This window comes from Microtus oregoni, unplaced genomic scaffold, assembly GCF_018167655.1.
Source record: "Microtus oregoni isolate MIOR12 unplaced genomic scaffold, Mior012 000045F_ref0000178, whole genome shotgun sequence".
In the NCBI taxonomy this organism is placed as follows: domain Eukaryota; kingdom Metazoa; phylum Chordata; class Mammalia; order Rodentia; family Cricetidae; genus Microtus; species Microtus oregoni.
In genome coordinates, this window is record NW_024543219.1 from 10,676,080 (window position 1) to 10,699,232 (window position 23,153).

The 23,153-nt window shown below is 41.7% G+C and overlaps 1 protein-coding gene across 6 annotated transcripts in view; it reads right to left on the minus strand.

The window, feature by feature from the left end:
* The window catches only part of Txndc16 (thioredoxin domain containing 16), a 95,693-nt gene that overhangs the window by 50,686 nt on the left and 21,854 nt on the right, over nt 1–23,153 (minus strand). For all 6 annotated transcript variants that reach the window (XM_041634071.1, XM_041634068.1, XM_041634072.1 and 3 more), the window contains exon 9: nt 14,293–14,414. In XM_041634071.1, coding sequence (XP_041490005.1) covers nt 14,293–14,414 — 122 coding nt within the window. The remainder of the gene's footprint in view (nt 1–14,292; nt 14,415–23,153) is intronic.

Here is a 23,153-nt window from a genome sequence, read left to right on the forward strand (position 1 = left end):
CTCAAGACATAAACACATAAATAAAAATAAATCTTAAAGAAATTTAAAGTATATTTTATTCTAGTTTATAAAGGTACTGAGACCACAGAAAATGAATTATCCTTGAATATCTTTGTAACATACAAATGTGTGACTGTTTCTTTTTATTAGTGGAAAGTATGCATGAATTCACAAGTTTCATGTTATATTTTATATGTTTATAGATACATTATTATTTATTAAGAGACAATTCAGGAAGGCATATTAAGAAAAGAAAAACCATTCCCCTATTTTCTATCCCATCTCCAATACTCAAGGTAGGATACTTCTAATTCATTTTTTCTTTTGGTGTTTATCTAGAAGTCTGTAAATGTCCTTCTTATTTCCTGATACTTGCTATCAACTTGTACATGCAGACATACAAGTGTCGATGGCAGATAAAGTTACTATTACAAATGGTCTATTTGTGAATGCCCCACTGTGGAAGATAAAAACTACATCTCATTTCTGAAATCCAGCTCTAGAAATGTCTATTCTTCACACTCCCTTTGCCCTTCTGGTATAGATTTCATTTTTATTACATCTTATTCAGTGTTCCCCTTAGCTACAGATGAGCCATAGAGAGCAGAAGGACACACTGATTCTCCTTTGCATGGACACATTGTTTCTACTGCAGCTGTAACTATTCCTTCATGTTTGCTTTAGATGTCTCTGTTTTTAAACCCTTCCACAACAGTTCTTCCCTGTCAAGTCTTCCAATGTATCGGTAAGTTATCTAGCCCATCATCTAGGGCATGCTGCCCATTCTAACATAATCTGGTACACAGCTGCCATTCTGAGGCCCCTATTTTTTGTCTTGTATTGGGTACTTTGTCCTGTTAATCCTGCGTTCTTGTTTATTATTACTACCTCTCTCCCTTCTCTAGCACCATCCTACAAGATACATGAAATACACAATTGCCATAACCCTGTACCTCTTTTTTTTTATGTGCACTCTTTTGCCTGCATGTATGTCTGTGTAAGGGTGTTAGATCCCCTCAGTAGGACGGTACAGACAGTTGTGAGCTGTCATGTGGGTGCTGGGAATTGAACCAGGGTCCTCTGGAAGAACAGCCAGTGCTCTCAACCGCTGAGCCATCTCTCCCACCCCTACCCTGTACTTCTCAAAGTATCTTAATTCTTTTACACTTAACACAATATACAACTGGTTGGTTAGAGACTAGATCCCAGCCATCTCTCTTAAGAGTGGCAATTAAGAAGTTTGATGTTATTCTCATTCTTGGTCCTTGTGCTAACAACTGTTAGCTGGGACCAAGCACCTGACCAAAAGCAGCATAAGAAAGAAGGGTCTGTTTTGGCTCGTGATCAAAGAGGATATAGTCATGGTGGGAAGGGTATAGCAACAGGAGCATGATGTAGCTGACCACACTGCACCTGGAATTGTGTTCAGCTTGCTTTCTCCTTTTCCCTTCAGCCCAGGACCCTGGCCCATGGGATGGAGGTCCCCATGTTTACAGTTGGTCTTTCCTCTCAGTTAGATCTTTCCAGAGAGACCCTCACAGATGCATCCAAAGGTTTGTCTTCCAGGGAATTCTCAATCCACTCACACTGATCATGAAAATTAATCATCATAGTCCTTACATTGCACACACACCCCAGAAAATTTCAGATGATTTTCCACTGCTAATATCCTGGGCATGGCTCTGTAATGACTGCAATCTAGAAGCTCGAGGCCTTTAGCTCAGCAAATGTCTTGAAAGGCATCTTTGATGACTCCCCTTTGTCATTACTGTGTTCTCTTTTGGCATCTTTGCTATTTCCAGACAGTTATCTGCGCCTCCCTACTTAGTCCCTTACCACTCAAACTTGACTTCAGATTACTTCACACACCACCACCACCACCCTTGTTACACCCGCCACTGCAGCCAGAATCAGCCTCCTCATCTCACTCTATCACTCCCATCAGCACAACTGTCTTAATCCTTGGTGATGTTACTGTGCATATGAATGATTCCTTCAAAACCCTCGTCCTCAGCTCTTGGCCTTCTCTACGCCAACACTGCCTTTACTACTCACTTCTATGACACAATCCACAATACAACTTTCTGCAGCTGTTTACTGCATTCTCATCTTTGCTTCACTCCTAATCAAGTTTGGGTTACATGGTCAATATTTACAACTGCTGCCATTCCTAATGAGCTAGTACATAGTTCAAGTTAAGTTCAATATTCTTCCTATTCTGTACCTACACCCATGAAAGTAAACTCTGCAAGGCGAAAAATAAACAAAACCTGTTAGCCAAGAGTCTCGCTTTCAATTAAATATTATTTCTGTCTAGCAATCATCCTGTTTTAAATTTTATTACTTGTTTATTTTGAATGTCTGAGACACAGTTTTGCTACAGAGCCCACTCTGGCCTTATGTGGCAGCCCAGTGCTCTGAGGACAGAGGGTGAGCAGCCATGCTTATGTAAAAACCATTCTTTATTTCCAGACCCCCTAAATGACTACTTCATCTTTATTTTCCTTCTCTCAAACTGAGGTTTCATTTCTACTTCAGTGCACTATTTTATTTCTATTTCGTTGGTAAAACAGACCCAATATTTTAAAGGAGTGGGATTGGAAGAGATGTCTCAGTTGGTAAAGTGCCTGCCATACAAGCATGAGAATCAAAATTTGATCCTTCAAAGCACACTTATCAAACAAGAACAAAATCTAAGCATTGCAGTGAGTGCCTATAATTTCAGCACTGGGAAGGTAGAGAGAGGAGCGCCGCCTTCAGCAGCTCAGGGATCGAGGAGAGACACGGAGTTGGTGGTGGACTAATCACTCAATTAATTTTTCTACCTGAGGGAGTAAAACTTAACTCTTCGGGGCCAGCAGAAAAGGGGAAACACACACACACACACACACACACACACACACCTTTAGCACCAGTCTTCTTTCTATCATCTCTCTCATCTATTTCCTTTTTTACATCTATCAAGATGTATCCCTCTGTCTATTCTTATTTTTTTCCTTTTAGCTTATATACTCCAGCAAAATCTTTCAAACAACATAAAAATTACAATGTGATTACATTCTATTTTTAAGTGAATGAGTATATGAATGGAAGTAAAAAAAACAACATGTTTTACATATCCCTTACATGATTAAACCTTTTATGTATTACAGGTGAAAAACAAATTATACTCAACGGCACACGTACATTCATGTTCAAGCAACTTGTTATAGAGTAACGGCGTGTAAGCAAGGTATTTTTCTCAGCCAGTTTTTTTACTGGCAGGCTATATTGTGTGGTTACAAGGAAAGAATCAATTAGTTTATTATATTATTTTTCTTAAATGGTAATCTTATAAAAAATCTTAAAAGAATCACAAATCTAAACTTTTATATATGAAAAAGAATCAGTCTGTTCTACTGCAAATCCTCAGGGTGCATACCTGCTCATCAATAATTTTTTATACCAGGAAGCTGAGGATAGAAATGGGTACAAGGAATTACTCACCTTTGACCACCAACCAATCCTAGCAGGAAAGGCACATCAGCTAATAACAACAGGACTTTGTTTGTTCTTGTTTCTTGACCTCAACAAATCCCTCACTCAACTATGTGCCTTTCTAAAATTTAAATTGTTCCCCAAGATTTTCTACCTCAAAGCCATTTAAAAAAAACAACAACAACAACAACAAAAAAAAACCCTTAACCTAACCTGAAGTCATTATCTAAAGCTTTGTTTTAGCTGTGATGCACACTGAAAACCATGAACACGTCTCCCAACATTAAGATTAAGAGAACTTGCCGGGCGGTGGTGGCGCACGCCTTTAATCCCAGCACTCGGGAGGCAGAGGCAGGCGGATCTCTGTGAGTTCGAGACCAGCCTGGTCTACAAGAGCTAGTTCCAGGACAGGCTCCAAAACCACAGAGAAACCCTGTCTCGAAAAACCAAAAAAAAAAAAAAAAAAAGATTAAGAGAACTTGCTGGAGAGATGGGTTAAAGGTTAAGAACACTGGCTACTCTTTCAGAGGTACTGAGTTTAATTCCCAGCAACCACATGGTGGCTCACAGTACTCTATAATGAGATCTAGTGCCCTCTTGAGGCATGCAGGCAGAACACTGTATACATAATAAATCTTAAAAAAAAAAAGATTGCATAAGATTAAGAAAACTCGAGCTAGCCTCGCTTCTGAGACACAATTGTTTTTCTTAATCATTAATACTCATAAGTACCAGCCGCATGGCACTTCCTTATTCTCTGTAGCCCTTGGTTTATCAGGGCAAGGGCAACCCCATATCCTGCCATTACCTATATCAATTTCCCACTAAACTGACCTCTCTCACAATCCTTTACTGTATTTATTAAAAATCCTCAATCATCAAAATTCTATTTAAACTGTTATTGTATAAAACCCTTGCTTCAATTAAACAGTACAGCTTAAGAGGAGATCATCTTCATAATAATCCACAGGTAGAAATAGAAATGCCCAGTAGAACAGAATATTTCCGTGAGATAATCACACTACATTAAAGGCAGTGGGGATCCCCCACACCCATGCATGCCATGCCAGATTCCAGAGAAAAATGGCAGTGGCAAACATGTAAATACACAGCAGTAGCAAGAGGCATTCTGGAGCTGAAGCCCTCGGGGCCTTGACTATCCAAGAATCACCCACTAGTGCCTTGCATTTTGGTGAGCCAAACACCTGAAATCAATTGCCAGCTGCTGCTCTTCTGACATGGCCACTGGGAAAAAGAAGATCCCCTGGGCTTCTAACCAGCCCCATCTAGCTCAATCAGTGAACTCCAGATTCAGCTAGAGCAGTGGTTCTCAACCTTCCTAATGCTGTGACCCTTTAATACAGTTCCTCATGTTGTGGTAACCCCACCAGCCATAAAATTGTTTTCATTGCTAATTCATAACAGTAATTTTGCTACAGTAATATTTGATATTTCCAATGGTCTTGGGCAACCAAAACAGATCACAACCCACAGGTTGAGAACCCTGAGCCAGAGGCTTTGTCTCAAACTATAAAGAAGAGAAAAGCAAAGGCACACATCACCCTCTGGCCTCCACGGACAAGCATTCACAAAGGGTGGGGGCAAGGAAGTCCATATGCTCCCCAAACTCTATCTATGAACTTCCCTAGTCTCTTCCTGCTGTCACAGAGGAACTCTCCGTGCTCCCATGACAGAACCATGTCTCCCTTCCACTAGATTCTACCCATCTCTTGCACGCTTAGAGCTCTTGCTGCAGCCCTTCCCTGCAGGATGCAGTCCCTCTTCACAATCAGCACTTTCTTGTTTCTTTCAAGCTTTTTCTCTGCTTCACATATTCTTCCACACAACGCCCAGCTTTCCCCATTCCCTTAGCAAAACTCCTCTACAGCATCTCCAGATCCACTTGTTCTCCTGTGCTCTCACGCTCTACTGCTCTGAGTCTGCAGAAACTGCACTGGTCAAGGTCATCAGAAACCAACGTGTTGTGAGGCATTACAGTCAACTAGCAGTTCTTAATTCACTATATTTAACACAACTATTCCTCTGTTCCTTAAAATCTCATCTCCAGCAGTGCCCCATTCCCCACTACTCATCCCAGTGGTGAAGACTGAGCCCATGCTAGCAAACCTTCTTTCACTGACTCTAGCCCCAACCCCCATCTCCAGAGTATAAGCAGAAATGGTCCCCTTAGAGGAGGGAAGTGGCTACAGCTTGAATGTTTGGAGGTTCCTGGTTTCTGCCAATTATTGGACCCTCAGAAGACATCCCCTGAAGGAATTCAGAAACATGAAAATATCTCTGTACTGTAGAATGGCTCACAGAAAATAATTTTTGGCATTACAGGCACCTGTCCTCTGATGTCACTAAGACAGAAGGATGAGGCATGCATGCCCAGCAGACAGAAACCTTTTACTTCTTTAGTAGCTGGTTCCTCTATTTCAGACGTTAGAACATTAGTAGCTAGCATACCCACTGAGCTGGAAAGGCTTGCTTTGTTCTGATCCAAGATCTAAGAGCTCCTTTTCCATATGTGGGGTGTGTGGCTGATGCAAACATTCCCAGTGCCCAGAGGAGAATCTTGAGAAGCAGTATGCTGTGATGTCTCCCAAGTGTGCCTGGCAAGAATCACCTGATGTTTATTTTCAAAGTCAAGATTCATGGGCGTCCTTCCACACCTGCTGCTTCAGCTTCCAGAAATGGAGACAGAGGTCAGCGGTCTTTCATTCTGTGAACAGAGCCCTCCTTTCAGTTAAATATGGAGGCTGTTCCATGCTATTTACAGCCCTGACTCTTCTCCACCAATGTTATATTCATCACGTTTGTACCAAGAACATGGCTGACAGAAAGCAAGCATCCCCTTCTTGTCAGATTGTCTGTTATCTATGTATGGCTTCTTTGATGACCACTCTGGTGGTAGACAGGATCCCATGCCTACTTAGCTCTTTCCAACACTTTTTGTCCAGGGATGGTGGTGCATGCCCTTAATTCTAGTCTCAGGAGGTAGGAACTGCTGGATCTCTCCGAGTTTGAGGCCAGCAAGGACTACATAGTAAGACTATCTCAAAAACAAAAACAAAGAACAAACAAATGAAAACCCCACAAACCCTTTCTTCCCTCACAGAAATGTGTGATAATGGTGGAAGAGGTGCAGAAGAGATTGTCCAACAGAAGTTTTGGAAGGGAGGTGGGGTCAGTAAAGTATTCGTCATTGCAGATCTAGCTCTCTCTGCACAGCTCACTTATGACCACTTGTCCTGAAAACAGTGCAGACAGATGTTACCCCCTTACACTGCCTACTGTGACTAACGCTGCAAGGGACACGAGAACAGATGCGGCCCCTTTAGACACACACCCAGAATTAAGACTGCTGGATCAAGAAGTGGTCTCCTGTGCCCATGTGTTGTAGAGTACTTCCCACTTTCTCTTCTATCAAGTTCAGTGTGTTCGGACTGATATTGAGGTCTTTAATCCATTTGGAATTGAGTTTTGTGCATGGTGATAGATATGGATCTATTTTCATTCTTCTACAGGTTGACATCCAGTTTTGCCAGCACAATTTGTTGAAGATGCTCTCTTTTTTCCATTGTATACTTTTAGCTCCTTTATCGAAAATCAGGTGTTCATATATTTGTGGGTTAATGTCAGAGTCTTCTATTCGATTCCATTGGTCGACTTCTCTGTTTTTATGCCAATACCAAGCTGTTTTCAATACTGTAGCTCTGTAATAGAGTTTGAAGTCAGGGATGGTAATGCCTCCAGACGCTCTTTTGTTGTATAAGATTGTTTTGGCTATCCTGGGTTTTTTGTTTTTCCATATAAAGTTGATTATTGTCTTCTCCAGATCTGTGAAGAATTTTGATGGGATCTTGATGGGGATTGCATTGAATCTATAGATTGCTTTTGGTAGAATTGCCATTTTTACTATGTTGATCCTCCCAATCCAGGAGCAAGGAAGATCTTTCCATTTTCTGGTGTCCTCTTCAATTTCCTTCTTCAAAGACTTAAAGTTCTTGTCAAATAGATCTTTCACATCCTTGGTCAGAGTTACCCCAAGATATTTTATGCTATTTGTGGCTATCGTGAAAGGTGATACCCCAGCAGCACAGACATTAAGGACCTCATTGAATAAATGGGACCTCCTGAGACTGAGAAGCTTCTGTAAAGCAAAGGACACTGTCGCTAAGACACAAAGGCAACCCACTAACTGGGAGAAGATCTTCACCAACCCCGCAACTGACAAAGGTCTGATCTCCAAAATATATAAAGAACTCAAGAAACTAGACTGTAAAAGGCTAACCAACCCAATTATAAAATGGGGCATTGAGCTGAACAGAGAATTCTCAACAGAAGAACTTCAAATGGCCAAAAGACACTTAAGGTCATGCTCAACTTCCTTAGCGATCAGGGAAATGCAAATCAAGACAACTTTAAGATACCATCTTACACCTGTCAGAATGGCGAAAATCAAAAACACCAATGATAGCCTTTGTTGGAGAGGTTGTGGAGAAAGGGGTACACTCATCCATTGCTGGTGGGAATGCAAACTTGTGCAACCACTTTGGAAAGCAGTGTGGCGGTTTCTCAGGAAATTTGGGATCAACTTACCCCTGGACCCCGCAATACCATTCTTGGGAATATACCCAAGAGAGGCCTTATCGTACAACAAAAGTATATGCTCTACTATGTTCATAGCAGCATTGTTTGTCATAGCCAGAACCTGGAAACAACCTAGATGCCCTTCAATGGAAGAATGGATGAAGAAAGTATGGAATATATACATATTAGAGTATTATTCAGCAGTAAGAAACAAGGACTTCTTGAATTTTGCATACAAATGGATGGAAATAGAAAACACTATCCTGAGTGAGGTAAGCCAGACACAAAAAGAGGAACATGGGATGTACTCACTCATATTTGGTTTCTAGCCATAAACCAAGGACATTGAGCCTATAATTAGTGATCCTAGAGAAGCTAAATAAGGAGAACCCAAAGAAAAACATATAGGCATCCTCCTGAATATTAACCTTCAGCAAGCGATGAAAGGAGACAGAGACAGAGACCCACATTGGAGCACAGGACTGAATTCTCAAGGTCCAAATCAGGAGCAGAAGGAGAGAGAGCACGAGCAAGGAACTCAGGACCATGAGGGGTGCACCCACACACTGAGACAATGGGGATGTTCTACTGGGAACTCACCAAGGCCAGCTGGCCTGGGTCTGGAAAAGCCTGGGATAAAACCGGACTCTCTGAACATAACGGACAATGAGGACTACTGAGAACTCAAGAACAATGGCACTGGGTTTCTGATCCTACTGCACGTACTGGCTTTGTGGGAGCCTAGGCAGTTTGGATGCTCAACTTACTAGACCTGGATGGAGGTGGGGGGTTCCTTGGACTTCCCACAGGACAGGGAACCTGATTGCTTTTTGGGCTGGGGGGGGGACTTAATTAGGGGAGGGGGAGGGAAATGGGAGGCGGTGGCTGGGAAGAGACAGAAATCTTTAATAAATAAATAAATTAAAAAAAAATAAATAAATACTGACAGTATAACTAAAAAAAAAAAAAAGACTGCTGGATCAAATGACAGGGGCGAACTCATTGGAACCAGAGTAGACGCAGCTTACACCATCAGAAGGTGGCCACAGCGCTAGAGAGAGGACCCCTAGATCTTAAAAAGTAAGACTTTCCCATCTGGATGAGCCCCAGGATAGCATCACCACTGGTCAAGGAGTGTGTAGCAAAACAGGTGACGTCCCTAGTCCTTTACCCTAGACTCAGCCAGACACATTCCACATGGCATGGCTAAAGGGTTACCAGATACTCTATGAAAGGAAGCTCCAGGCTAACTTCATACAAGGCAGAGTAGAGGGGGAGTCTTCGGCAAAACACCTCTATTACTGTGTTAATGAAAGTAGTTTCTACTAATGGGCAAACGAAAGTACCAATGTGAGGAAAAAATCTAATAAGATGTCAACTCTCATAATCAGAGTGAAAAGTAAACCATTGGTTTAGATGTGGGCCTCCAATGACCGTTTTCTTCAAAGGTCTTAGAAACAAACCTCTCTATATAAGTTGTTAATATCACATTATACTACCTGCGAAAATATGCTGGTTTACCCAATTACTGCTGAAAATACATAGCAAATCTTTAGAGAGGTGGGGTTTGAGAAAAGTTACGTCTGAGTGACATTCCATCCTCCCTGAATTAAGAAAACCAGCACAACTCGACACTTTCAGCTCAGATGTAAGCATGAAGTCACTGACACGCTTCTCAGTCACCTGAAGGGAAGAAGAAGTGAAGTTAAATTCTTCCTCTGCGCTCTAGAATGAGAGGTCAGATGATGCTGTATCCTGGCGAGGCTCACAGTAGTGGGACTAGAGACCCCCAGAGAAGACTGGGTTTGCCGTGTAACATAGCCACCGCATTTCATAGTGTTGATGACCCTCACCTGGGGTATCTGTGAGGGCAAACAATGGCAAGTCTAGTCCACCTTCAGCCTTAGGGAATAAACTAAACTTAGGAGTCTTCTTGTTCATTCACGGCATCCTATACCTTGAGCTAAGGAGAAAAGTTTGGAGAAAATTAGCTGGCATATCTTTGTTCAAAGAGGAAAACACTTATCTTCACCTTGCTTTTCAGCAAATGTGCACACAGACCACACCTTCTGTCCCTTTCACTGGTCCCTCCTGACTGAGTGTAAATGCTCAAGTGCTCCCGGGCATCACAGCTCTACTCCTCAAACCCATGCTCCGAGTCTGCATCCCAACATAAGCTACTGTAGTGTATTTCACAAGTATAATATCAAAAAGGGCACTTCAGTGCTCCTATTCCAAACTTTCAAGTCTCATAGACCACCTCACAGGCACCTTTGTCTGGAACATAACAGAAAACATACTTACACCTCCAAAACAGTAACCCATGTTCACACTTGCTCCTACATCACTGCTGCCACCCTGTCTAGGTCACCCCATCATCCACGCCACCCTGTCTAGGTCACCCCATCATCCACGCCACCCTGTCTAGGTCACCCCATCATCCATGTCACCCTGTCTAGGTCACCCCATCATCACCTGCACCACCCTGTCTAGGTCACCCCATCATCACCTGCGCCACCCTGTCTAGGTCACCCCATCATCACCTGCACCACCCTGTCTAGGTCACCCCATCATCCATGTCACCCTGTCTAGGTCACCCCATCATCACCTGCACCACCCTGTCTAGGTCACCCCATCATCATCCTCACCACCCTGTCTAGGTCACCCCATCATCATCCTCACCACCCTGTCTAGGTCACCCCATCATCACCTGCACCACCCTGTCTAGGCCACCCCATCATCACCTGCACCACCCTGTCTAGGTCACCCCATCATCACCTGCACCACCCTGTCTAGGTCACCCCATCATCCACGCCACCCTGTCTAGGTCACCCCATCATCCATGTCACCCTGTCTAGGTCACCCCATCATCACCTGCGCCACCCTGTCTAGGTCACCCCATCATCACCTGCACCACCCTGTCTAGGTCACCCCATCATCACCTGCACCACCCTGTCTAGGTCACCCCATCATCCACGCCACCCTGTCTAGGTCACCCCATCATCCATGTCACCCTGTCTAGGTCACCCCATCATCACCTGCGCCACCCTGTCTAGGTCACCCCATCATCCATGTCACCCTGTCTAGGTCACCCCATCATCACCTGCACCACCCTGTCTAGGTCACCCCATCATCATCCTCACCACCCTGTCTAGGTCACCCCATCATCATCCTCACCACCCTGTCTAGGTCACCCCATCATCCATGTCACCCTGTCTAGGTCACCCCATCATCACCTGCGCCACCCTGTCTAGGTCACCCCATCATCACCTGCACCACCCTGTCTAGGTCACCCCATCATCCATGTCACCCTGTCTAGGTCACCCCATCATCACCTGCACCACCCTGTCTAGGTCACCCCATCATCCTCACCACCCTGTCTAGGTCACCCCATCATCATCCTCACCACCCTGTCTAGGTCACCCCATCATCACCTGCGCCACCCTGTCTAGGTCACCCCATCATCACCTGCACCACCCTGTCTAGGTCACCCCATCATCCATGTCACCCTGTCTAGGTCACCCCATCATCACCTGCGCCACCCTGTCTAGGTCACCCCATCATCCATGTCACCCTGTCTAGGTCACCCCATCATCACCTGCACCACCCTGTCTAGGTCACCCCATCATCCATGTCACCCTGTCTAGGTCACCCCATCATCACCTGCACCACCCTGTCTAGGTCACCCCATCATCACCTGCACCACCCTGTCTAGGTCACCCCATCATCATCCTCACCACCCTGTCTAGGTCACCCCATCATCATCCTCACCACCCTGTCTAGGTCACCCCATCATCACCTGCACCACCCTGTCTAGGCCACCCCATCATCACCTGCACCACCCTGTCTAGGCCACCCCATCATCACCTGCACCACCCTGTCTAGGCCACCCCATCATCACCTGCACCACCCTGTCTAGGTCACCCCATCATCACCTGCGCCACCCTGTCTAGGTCACCCCATCATCCAAGCCACCCTGTCTAGGTTACCCCATCATCCACGCCACCCTGTCTAGGTCACCCCATCATCCACGCCACCCTGTCTAGGTCACCCCCATTGTCCACGCCACCCTGTCTAGGTCACCCCATCATCCGCTACCCACACTACTATAGGAATTTCCTATTTTCTCCCTCATTCTACCACCCTTACTTCTTCCAATCTAGTTCAAACGTATTGCCAGGTTGAAGTGATTAAGTATAAATCAAGGAATTAATCCTTGTGTAGCTACAGCTGAAGGAGCCCCATAAGTTATGTTTTGTACTAATTACTAATTAATTAGAAACTGGGGACAGCAAAATAGGCAAATTGTTAGTACTGTTTTAAATTTTAATTTTTTTTTTATTTTGGGGGAACTGTTCACATGATAGTCAAGAGACAATTTCTGGGACTTGGGGCTCTCCTTCCACAAAGAAAGGGAATCCTAAGATTGGAAGAGTGGCCCAGTATCTTTACCCAGTGAGACATCTTGCCAGCCCTGAAGTACTATTTTATAAGCGTAATATATTTTACGACATGCCATGAAGCTATATATTTACAAAAACTAAAATTTCAACATATAGCTTATTTCATAAAAGCATAGAGTTGGGTAGAGAGATGACCCTTTGGAGCCGAGTGTGAGAACCTGAGTTTGGATTCCTCAGAACACACATAAAAGACAGGCAGAACTCAGTGCTCAGGAGGCAGAGACAGGGGATCCTCCAGGGCAAGCTGGCTAGCTAAACTAGCAAAACTGGCAAGCTCTAGGTTCAGCAAGAGACCTTCTCTCAGGAAATAAATTGGAGCGACTGAAGAGAATATTGATATCACCCTTTGGATTCTGTACATGCACCAACATACAAATACAGAAACATACACAATGAACCAATGAAAAAAGTACTTAACATTTGTGGGAGGCACAGCCGTCCTTGTGCTCACAGATAAGCACTAGGGGAACCAGGAATGCCAAACACACAGGGCTGTCTCTTCAAAGGGAGAGATGTAGAACATGTTTCCCACTCACGAGACTGGAAGCAGATATGGTGAATAGCAGCGTGACCTTTATACTGTCTGCATGGCTGAGACCACACCGGATCCTCGCCCAGACCCTTATTGTGAATTTGTCAATCTATAGAACCCATCATTATGGAAGATGTCTCATGTACTTTACAAAGAGTTTCTATGTAGTCAAGTCTTAGGTTTTATTGTATAATGGGCTGAATTAATTATCACCAGGATAATTTCACCAGACTGTGCTGTGCTTAAATATGTCTAAAATAAACTACTTTGGGTCAGATTCTTGCAGTTTGAACCAAGCTTTCTTGTTGCCTCACGTGGATGTTACTCTGCTATACATGGTGGTCAGAGAGACCCCTGCAAACATTACCACGGAGAAGTTACTACTGTTAACATCTAAGAGTTCTGAAAATAAAACTGTAATCTGTTTATAAAGTGCTTATAAAATTCTTTACCAGATAATTTGGTAATAGTGTTTATGTGGTTCTGTCAAAAATGTATTTTTATATTAAGGAAAACTACAAAATATTTTTAAAAAGAAAAGAAAGGCAGAGCCAATAGTATTTATCAAATATTAGAAACTATAATAAGTACCATAAGGACTATAAAGGAAACAAAACTGGCAATAATTAACAGTCTTATAATACTTCCAAATACCCAAATACTCCAGAAAGCATTTATTTATTCAGATTCACTTAATCCTATTCTGCGTTCAGTCCTGTGCACTGAAAAAAAAAATCATTTGAGTCTCACAAATGACACTGAAATAACACTAAAAGGTAGGGACAATTATTTTCTGCCATGTTCTGCATGACTTGATCCTAGAAACCTGACCAATGCAATAAAGGAATAAAGAAAGGACGGATGGACGGACGGACAGAAGGACGGAAGGACAGACAGACACACTCAGGAAGGCTGGGATCAGGTGGGTTGTGTTCACTTTGATGGAGTGCATCTGCTACCAAAGCAACAAGGAGTGGGGGTGGTGGTTTCAGCCTGGCTCAGGAGGGGAGCAGCCTCCGGCTGCAGCAGTCGCAGTCGTAGAAGAGGAAGTTACTGGTGCTGGTGTCCCCTGGGGGAAGGCTTCCTCACTCAGCAGGCATTCACCCCAGGCTTCCTCTGCTCTGAGACTGGAAAACAGAGGTTAAATAACTTGTCCCAGTCCCACTCTCAGCACCTGGTGAGCTGGGAAGCCAGCCTGGACCACTGGGCTCCAAAGCACAGTACCTGGTGTTCCGATGGCTTCCACATATGAGAATATCATATTGGCTTTTCCTTTCAGAGAGTTTTCTATGTTGTGAAGGTCTTCCAGGATGGTAACATATTTTACTTCATTAAAAAGCAGAGCACTGAAAAAAACACAGACACAACTAGTAAAAAAAAAAATTGTCTTGGGCTTAGCTACACATGTACAAACTCTGATTAAAGAACCTAACTTTTTTCTGAGATAGGATCTTTCTTGTAGCTTTGGTGCCTGTCCAGGAACTCACTCTATAGACCAGGCTGGCCTCAAACTCACAGAGATCTGCCTGCTACTGACTCCTGAGTGCTGGGATTAAAAGCATGTGCCACCACCAATCGGCAAGAACCTAACTTTTTAAAGTGTAACTCCTTTGAACGAACTGTGGGTAAGGAGACACTGTCTTCCTACTGGCACTGGAGTAAAACTGGTCTCTGGGCCATTCTCTCCTTGAACATGAACAAGGGCAGCTGTGAGAAAGGGTGTTCATTCCCCATCACGGCCACCTCCGCAGACCTCTAATCTCACAGGTCTCTCAGGCTTGGACACAGATGAACCATCCGTATGTCACAGCCATGGGTTTCTTCCCAGAGTCCCTAAGCCTTTCATGACCCAGCCATTCCCTACCTTTCCGATGTTACCGTGTCCCTGTGCAGGCACACCTCAGAGCCTCCAACTGACTACACATCTCAGAGACGACTTCCCGCTGTAGCTGCGTCAATGAGCCTGCAGCTCTTCCTTCTTACTCTGCTACCCCTTCGTGGCCCCTGCTAGAATTTGCAATTACCTACAACTACACTTTGTTTATTCCATTTTCTTTTAATTCCTCACTCCCACTAACATTATCTCCATAGGCAAGGGCCTTGATACGTATCAGTTTATCTGTAATAAGTATAAAATAGAGTATAGTACAGAGTAGGTGATCAGACATTTATTGAAATAACCAAAGAAAACAGCAGGACATGCTTCATTTTGAGAAACGGAAATTCAAATCACTAGAGAAAGTCAGGCACGACACACATATCTGTAACCCCAGTTGTGGCAAGAGGATCGTGAATGCAAGGTCAGTCTGGGCCACAGAGAAACAGAGAGAAAAAGCAATACTGTAATGTTTACTCAGAAATACATTTCTGAATTAAGGTTCTAGGGACAGGACACAAAGCAGATACTGTCATGTCTAGAACAGTGACCTCCCTACATCACCATAATTGAGTGTGTTTCTTCATTTGTTTTATGAAGACAGGGTCTCACTCTGTAGCTCAGGCTGGTCCAGACCTACTTTAATATGAAGCCCAAGTGGGATTTGAGTTTACAGCAATCCTTCTGCTTCTGCCTCCCAAATACTGGGGTTTAAGCATGAGCCAACATGTCCAGCTTACTAACAAATCCTATATCTTCATCCAAAAGATTCCTTTATTTATGTCTATTTCCATATAAGATGTGCCACGAAGTTTTTCTTTTCATTTAATCTCTACATGCATACCATATTTTTTATTAAGCTAATTAAAGACTTTGGAAAGATTTTCCAGGCCCACTACTTAAGTAAAGGTCCATTTAAATACTTACATTAAGTTATTCAAATATAGCTTTCTCTCACAGAAAAGCATTTTCCCTTAAACAGAAATTCTCCAAACTTTTGGACTTAAATCCCTTTTATAAGCCTATGTTTATATATGTTTGTTTATGTATGTTATCCTATTAATAGTTGCCAAATGGAAAAGCAAAATTTAAAAATATTTAATTTTAGAAAATAAATAAAATTTAATTTTAGAAAATAAATAAATATGCATATTAACATAACTTTTTATTTTAAAAAAATTTACAGAACAAAAGAAAAACTCATAAAACAGTGTCAGAGTTTTACATTTTTGCAAGTCCCTTTAATATGGAACCAAATCTGCCTCTATGTCCAATGTGTTATGGTATTGTATGTCATATGGCCTCTGGGAACTTGCTCATGAGAAAATTCTGCTGAAAAAGGCAAATAATGCCTTATGTCACAAGAATATTTTGACTTCGTAGTCACTCTGAGAATGCTATTCCAAATTATAGTAGCTTAAATACTTAACTATTTACTAAAGATTTATGAGACATAAAAACTTGAGCTATACTCCCAAGTAGGCTCTTGCTGTGTTTTCTGAGCAGTCCTCACTGTGCTCGGTGTTCTGTATGGTTCACTTCTGTCCCCGACTACAGTACTGAGGCGCTGCTGCTCAGACAGGAAGTGGACTGGCTTCAAACGTTTTCCCTGTTCTGCTAGAGCTAGATTCAGACCCAGGTCTTGTGACCATAACGGGTGGACATTCTGATGGTATCACACACCCTTTTGGGAACTGGGGAGGAAGGTCCTGCTAGTTAGTGCAGGCTGAACTCAAACCTGCAGGAACCTGTCTCATCCCAAGTTCTTAGATTACAAGCATGTATCACCACACTCAGCCATCACTGACGACTCTTACAGTTAATGATGAGGCAACCCAAACCGACAACTTTACACTAACACTCCCAAAATGCCCTTGAGATACTTCAAAACCAGCTGAGCATCATCCAGTGTGCTTAAAAGGATCTCATGGGAATCCTTAACTTGGAAATTATATTCAGTGTAAACACAGCCCAAGTTTCTGCGAAAATGCCAATAATATCACAAACTTGCTTTTCCAACCTCCCTGCTACAATGCTTGGCTAAATGACCTGGAATCAGCTACTGGAGGTTCTGGTCCAAGGGCAAGTGATACAAAGAAGCAGAGACAGCACAAAATGACCTTGCCAGGTGGTGGCAGTGATGGTTCAAAGGCAACGATGTTAACAGTGTTGCCCAGCACCCCAGTGCAAATAGATCATCCAGTACAGCAGAGTCCTCCCTGCATTAGTGCCATGATTCTAACTGCAACTCTGGGCTGCACAGCCTTTCAGTCTGCTTCTCCAGCTCTTCAAGTGAAGCTGAGATTTTCTGTATCTACTCCAAACCCTCTGCGCCAGTCAGTCACTCAGACCCTGATTTCAGGGTCTCAACTAAGAACCCTATGCAATGCTCTCACTCTGTCTGGTTTAATTTTCACGGCAAACATCTGAGATGAGAACTATCATTAACCCCATTTTAAAGATAAGGCTATGGGGTTTAGAGAGGTTACTTTGCCTAATGTCTCAAAGCTCATTAAGCAGTCATTATACAGGAGATAATAATAACCAAAACTAATGACATTCATAATCTAATGATCTGTGATGTTTCCCAGTGGCTTCCTGGCTTTATTGTATTCCTTAATAGGCTGATTTCCAGAATATGAGCCATGTCTAGGGAGCTCAAAGATCCATCCCAAAAGCCTGTGTACTCCTTCACTTTGGTTCCAACGAGAAAAACTGCTGACAGAAGTGGGTTAAGGAAAAAGTCTCTTGGGATTTTCCTACTCTGATAACAGGGTGAGACTCTGTCTCCCTTCCCTTGGCACCACTCTTCTTGAGACGTTTCTATCAGAACCACGATGTAGATAAGACAGACGTCCAGCAACTGAGCCGGTGTCAGTAAAACAAAGGAACCAAGAACCTGCTTTTCCTTCTTGTTATAATGTACATCAATGAGTCCTTTTTCAGAAATCAACTTCTGTCAGAATTCAAATTCTGTTTTAAAAAAGTCAGTACAACAGTGTATGCTAACTTAGCATCCAAAACCTCCCACAAGAGAAAGGCGTAGAAGAGGTATGATTAATTTTATGTGTGTGGAGTTTCTTTATTCATGCTTCATTTTGTTTTGATTTTGAGATATGATTTAATAGGTAGCCCAAGATAGCCTGGCCTTTACTACATGTGTAGTCCAGGCTGGCTCAAACTAATTCTTTTTTAGTTTTCCATGTGATGGTGTAGAGACAGCACAGCACAACACTCCCAAGAAATCACTAGTACCTAAACCACGAGGCTGTGACCACCAGACTCACGCAAAGAGACAGATTGAAAGCAGGAAGCTACCTGAGAAACACAAACTAAAGTAGACATGTGCCCAGTCATTCTCGAGTACTGTACAGCCTCCTACCAGCTTACCCCTTAGAAAACAATTACAGGCACATAAAGGAAGATTTCTGTTCCTTCTATAGTCAGAAAGAGTGTGAGCTTTCCAAATTCATCAACCACCAACCCACTATGTACTGACCACCTAACAGAGTTCAGGTCACAGTCTGAAGATCTGACATCAATACCTATTAACAGTGCAGTGACAAATTCATGTCCAAGACAAGCAACCATTTATTCTAAATATCCAATAAAAATTCCAGTGTCAACTTGGTACATTTTAAAGTAATTTTTAATGACATTTTAAATATCATTTAAAAAGTCTACATAATTGGCTATAGTACCCCATAAGTATCTAATTTATAAATAATTAATATGAACTTTACCCTAAACTTATTTTATTCTCAGATTTTATAACTTCATTCTTTCCTAACTGCATTTTTTCTATTTTTTTAAAAAAATAAGTCGTTTATCAACACTTTTGATAGTCTACTGACAAAAGGAGCAGAGTTAAAGAAAAACTGTGGATCACTGTTCTCAATCAAAAACATTCTACATAGCAAATTCAAAAGCTTTGAGAAAAAAAGTAACAGCATGGCTTACACATTTTTCAAGCAAGTAAACACAAATATTTCCCAAAGCAAGCTCATGAACAAATGTTTTGAAAACAACCTAAGTATTATCTACAATTATTTGCCATATTTAGTTACAAATATAAGTAGAACATCTTGACCAAAAATAACTAACAAGTTGGCTGAAATTAATGTAATTTAGCTTTGCACACTACCAGAGGAGAAAGGTAAACACCAACCCAGCTATAAACCTCCTACCTACATTGGTGGCCTGTACTACGTGTACGCTAGAACAGCAGTGGCTCAGAAGGTGGAGTAACCATCACTATCTGGTTGGATTTAAGATCCACTCCGACAGATGAAACCCATGCCTGACACTGGTCAGGTGGTACCTGACAGGTGTGAACCTAGAGGGAAACCATGTATTTTTCTTCTAAAATAACTCCAAACTACATCCTGCTATACCCACACATCAGTATCTTGTCCAGCTATCATCAGAGAAGCGTCCATCTGCAGTAGATGGGGACAAATACAGGGACCCACAACTGTACAATGCACAGAGATTAAGACCTTGGAACACCCAGTCCTAAATAGGAAGTCTTGAAGCAAATCCCTCCCCTCAGGGCTGAGGGAACTCTGGGGAAGAGAAGGTGGAAAAAGCCAGTGGGGATGGAGGACACCCAGGGAACACAATAGGACTGACACATATAAGAACTCACAGAGACAGTGGCCGGATGAAGAGGATCTGCACAGGTTCAAGTCAAATGGGGTCTCTCTACTGAGAGAAGTGGACACAAGCTACCATGCCTAACCAGGACACTATCTCCAACTGACAACTGCTTACAATGGAAAAACTAAGTTTCCTCCAACAATCTCTCACTGGGTTACAAACCACACTTAAAGGCAGGCCCATGTCCAGCAGATGGCGGCCAACTCAAAAAGAACTCAATGGTATTCCGGGAGATATTTTGTCTCACAACGCTTTGTCTGGGCACTTTTATTTTTAACCTTACTGGTTGCCTTAGTGTTCTACTGCTGTAAAGAGACACCATGATCAAAGCAACTCTTATGGCTAAGTATTATTTAATTGGGTCTTGCTTACAGTTTCAGAGGGCTAGTCCATTATCATCACGGTGGGGAGCATGGTGGCCTGCAGGCAGGTGCCCTAGTAATAACTGAGAGCTGTGTCCTGATCCACAGGCAGAGAAAAAGACTGGCCTGGTGTGGGCTTTTGAAAGTGACACACTCCCTCCAACAAGGCCACACCTTCTAATCCCTGGTGACTAAGTATGGAGGCCATTCTTATTCAAACTACCATACTGATCCTTTGTGTATTATGGCTTTGATTTTGTGTTTTTAAGGGTTTTCTGTGTGTGCTTGTGCCTCTCAAGCTTTTTCTTTGTTTTGTCTTGGTTTTTTTCCCCCTTCTTGTGTGTTTGTTTTGTTCTATTCTTATTTGGTCTTTACTTGTTTGTATTCCAAAGAAAGAGAGAAAGAAGTCTGTAGTTGATATGGAAGGAGATGAGGGAGGAGAAACTGATCAGAATAAATTGCATGGAAAAAACCTATTTTTAACTTAAAAAAATTTTGTAAACTTAAAAATGTCAGTAAATTTTGGGTTGCCTATTTTCTGCTTAATAAAATGCTAGAAGAATAATATGACCATACATATATTTCATATACATGACTGTACATATATCTCTTATGAATATATCAGATCCTAATAAGATGCTAGAATAATATGATTATACACATATTTTATACATATATACTTATACATCTTATGAATAAATATATCAAACAGCAAACAAAAGCATTCTTAAAAAAAAACAAGATATAGGCCAGTGGAGGGGAAACTGTCCAACTATGGGCAATGGAATTATGAAGACCATTTGTGTGTTGATATCGTTATGTAACACTCATGAAACAGTAAGAATATCACCGTTCAATCTAACTATAGTTTATTGCTGGCACTAATACATTATACTACTTTATTAACAGGTATAATCTAAATTTTCAAAATAAAAATTAAATATGAGCCGGGCGGTGGTGGCGCACGCCTTTAATCACAGCACTTGGGAGGCAGAGGCAGGTGGATCTCTGTGAGTTCGAGACCAGCCTGGTCTACAAGAGCTAGTTCCAGGACAGGCTCCAAAACCACAGAGAAACCCTGTCTCGAAAAACCAAAAAAAAAAAATAATAATAAAAATAAATATGAATAAAAATAAATTCTTTAGGGTCAAAGCAAAACTATGAAGACACAAAGATCAGTGATCTCTTGGGGTGGGGCACAAATGTATTAGGACAGTGAAAAAGCTGTATGATACTATAATGATTTGATTCAGTTCTTTACATATATGTCCAAACCCACAGAATACATAACATGGAGAAATTCATCACTACAGACTGACATACCGTTAGCAAATGACGTGCTGCTCTGGTAGGGGCAGGGGGCAAGTGAGAGAGATCTCTGTACTTTACTCATCTTTTTGCTATGAAACTAAAACTGATCTTCCAAAGGAAAAATGTCTTTCAAAACAAGCAAAACTACTAGAAAATACTTTGACAAACGGAAGCCATCATATTCTAGGATGGGAGGATTCATTCCTAAGATGTCAACTGTCCTGAAGATAACATAAATTTAACTTCAACAGAACTTAGAGTTAGGAAAGAGGAGAAACTGCACAAGATAATTTCGAATGGCACATAAAAACAAAATAAGCATGCAATCCTGAAAACAAAATCTACAAAGACCTAAGCCTTTCATATATATTACAAACTCTACAAATTAAACCAGTGATACTGACATACAGACAAACCAATGAGACACGGCTCAGAAATAGAGTTCAATACATATAAGAGTTTTGTGTAAACCACAGCACCTCAAATACTGAACAAAAATCCTTATTTCAGTTGTGTGGGGCATCTAGGTAGCCACCTGCATCATACACTCCTCATCCCACTCACCATGGCAGATCAAAGCAGATTTTAATCTTAAACATAAAATATTTAAGATTATATATTTACATGTCTTCATAATATATATAATTTGTAAATATGCTTATAACATATAATTTTAAAATATATCTATTCTTAAATATAAAATAGAAACAACACAAGAAGAAACTCTCCCACATAAACACAATCTACGGCTCTCTAACAAAGGAACAAAGACAATTCAATAAAGTGCAATCTTTTAACAAAAGGTACTAAAAAAAAATGGCCATCTACATACCAAGGTGTGAACCAAAATACACACTAACTCTACACCTTATACATTCTGTATGTAGTGGTACTGCCTGTAGTCCCAGGATAAGCTGACAAAGAGGTAGAGGCAAGAGAATTAGAAGTTCCAGATCATCCTTGGCTACAGAGTCATTTTGAGACCAGCCTGGGCTGCATAACACCCTGTCCCCAAAAAGAAACCAAAAGTTGGTGACCTGCGATTGTTAACTCATTTTAAAATACAATATCAAAAGTATAATCCATTAAAAGTACTGCTAGGTTCAACTTCACTATTAAAAAATTTCTGTGCTCTGAAAATAAAAATATTAAGAAAACAGAGGAAAAGCCACAAACTGAAAGACAGTATCTAACAAAGCATGTATCTAATAAAATGCCTCAATCTAAACATATAGCAACCCAATTTAAAAAGTAGGTAAAATAATATCTGGACAGCACACCAAATAACAGGTAACCAGTCAGCATCTGAAAAGATGTTCACAATGAGATGTTACTACACACAATAAGAACACAGAGAAACTAGAACTCTTTCATTGCAACATTCAGGAAGGCAGTTTGGCTGTTTCTTACAAATTTAACATTACAAACTACAAATCTTCTTACTCTTATGTATTTATAAACAAAGGGAGGAATATATATCTACACCAAAAATTATACATCAGTGTTTATAGCACTTATTCATAATTACCAAAACTTGGAAGGAACTAATAAGCTTAGCAGGTAAATGTGTAAACAGGTGAACACGCACACCAAAGAACACTATTCCATGATAAAAATGAATGTAGTATCAAACCATGAAGTCATGTAATCATTTATATAATGCTTAAGTAAAAGAAGCCAGTATATAAAAGCTACACGCTGTGTGGTTTGCACGTGACATTGTGCAAAGGGAACAGTTACAGGAACAATAAAAGCATCAGCCATGAAGGGGGATAGAATTTTGGAGCAAGGAAACTCTTGTGCACAACACTGCAATGGTGTAAACACGCACAGCATGAGTGCTTGCTGAACACTGGGTAGTCCATGAAAACAGAATG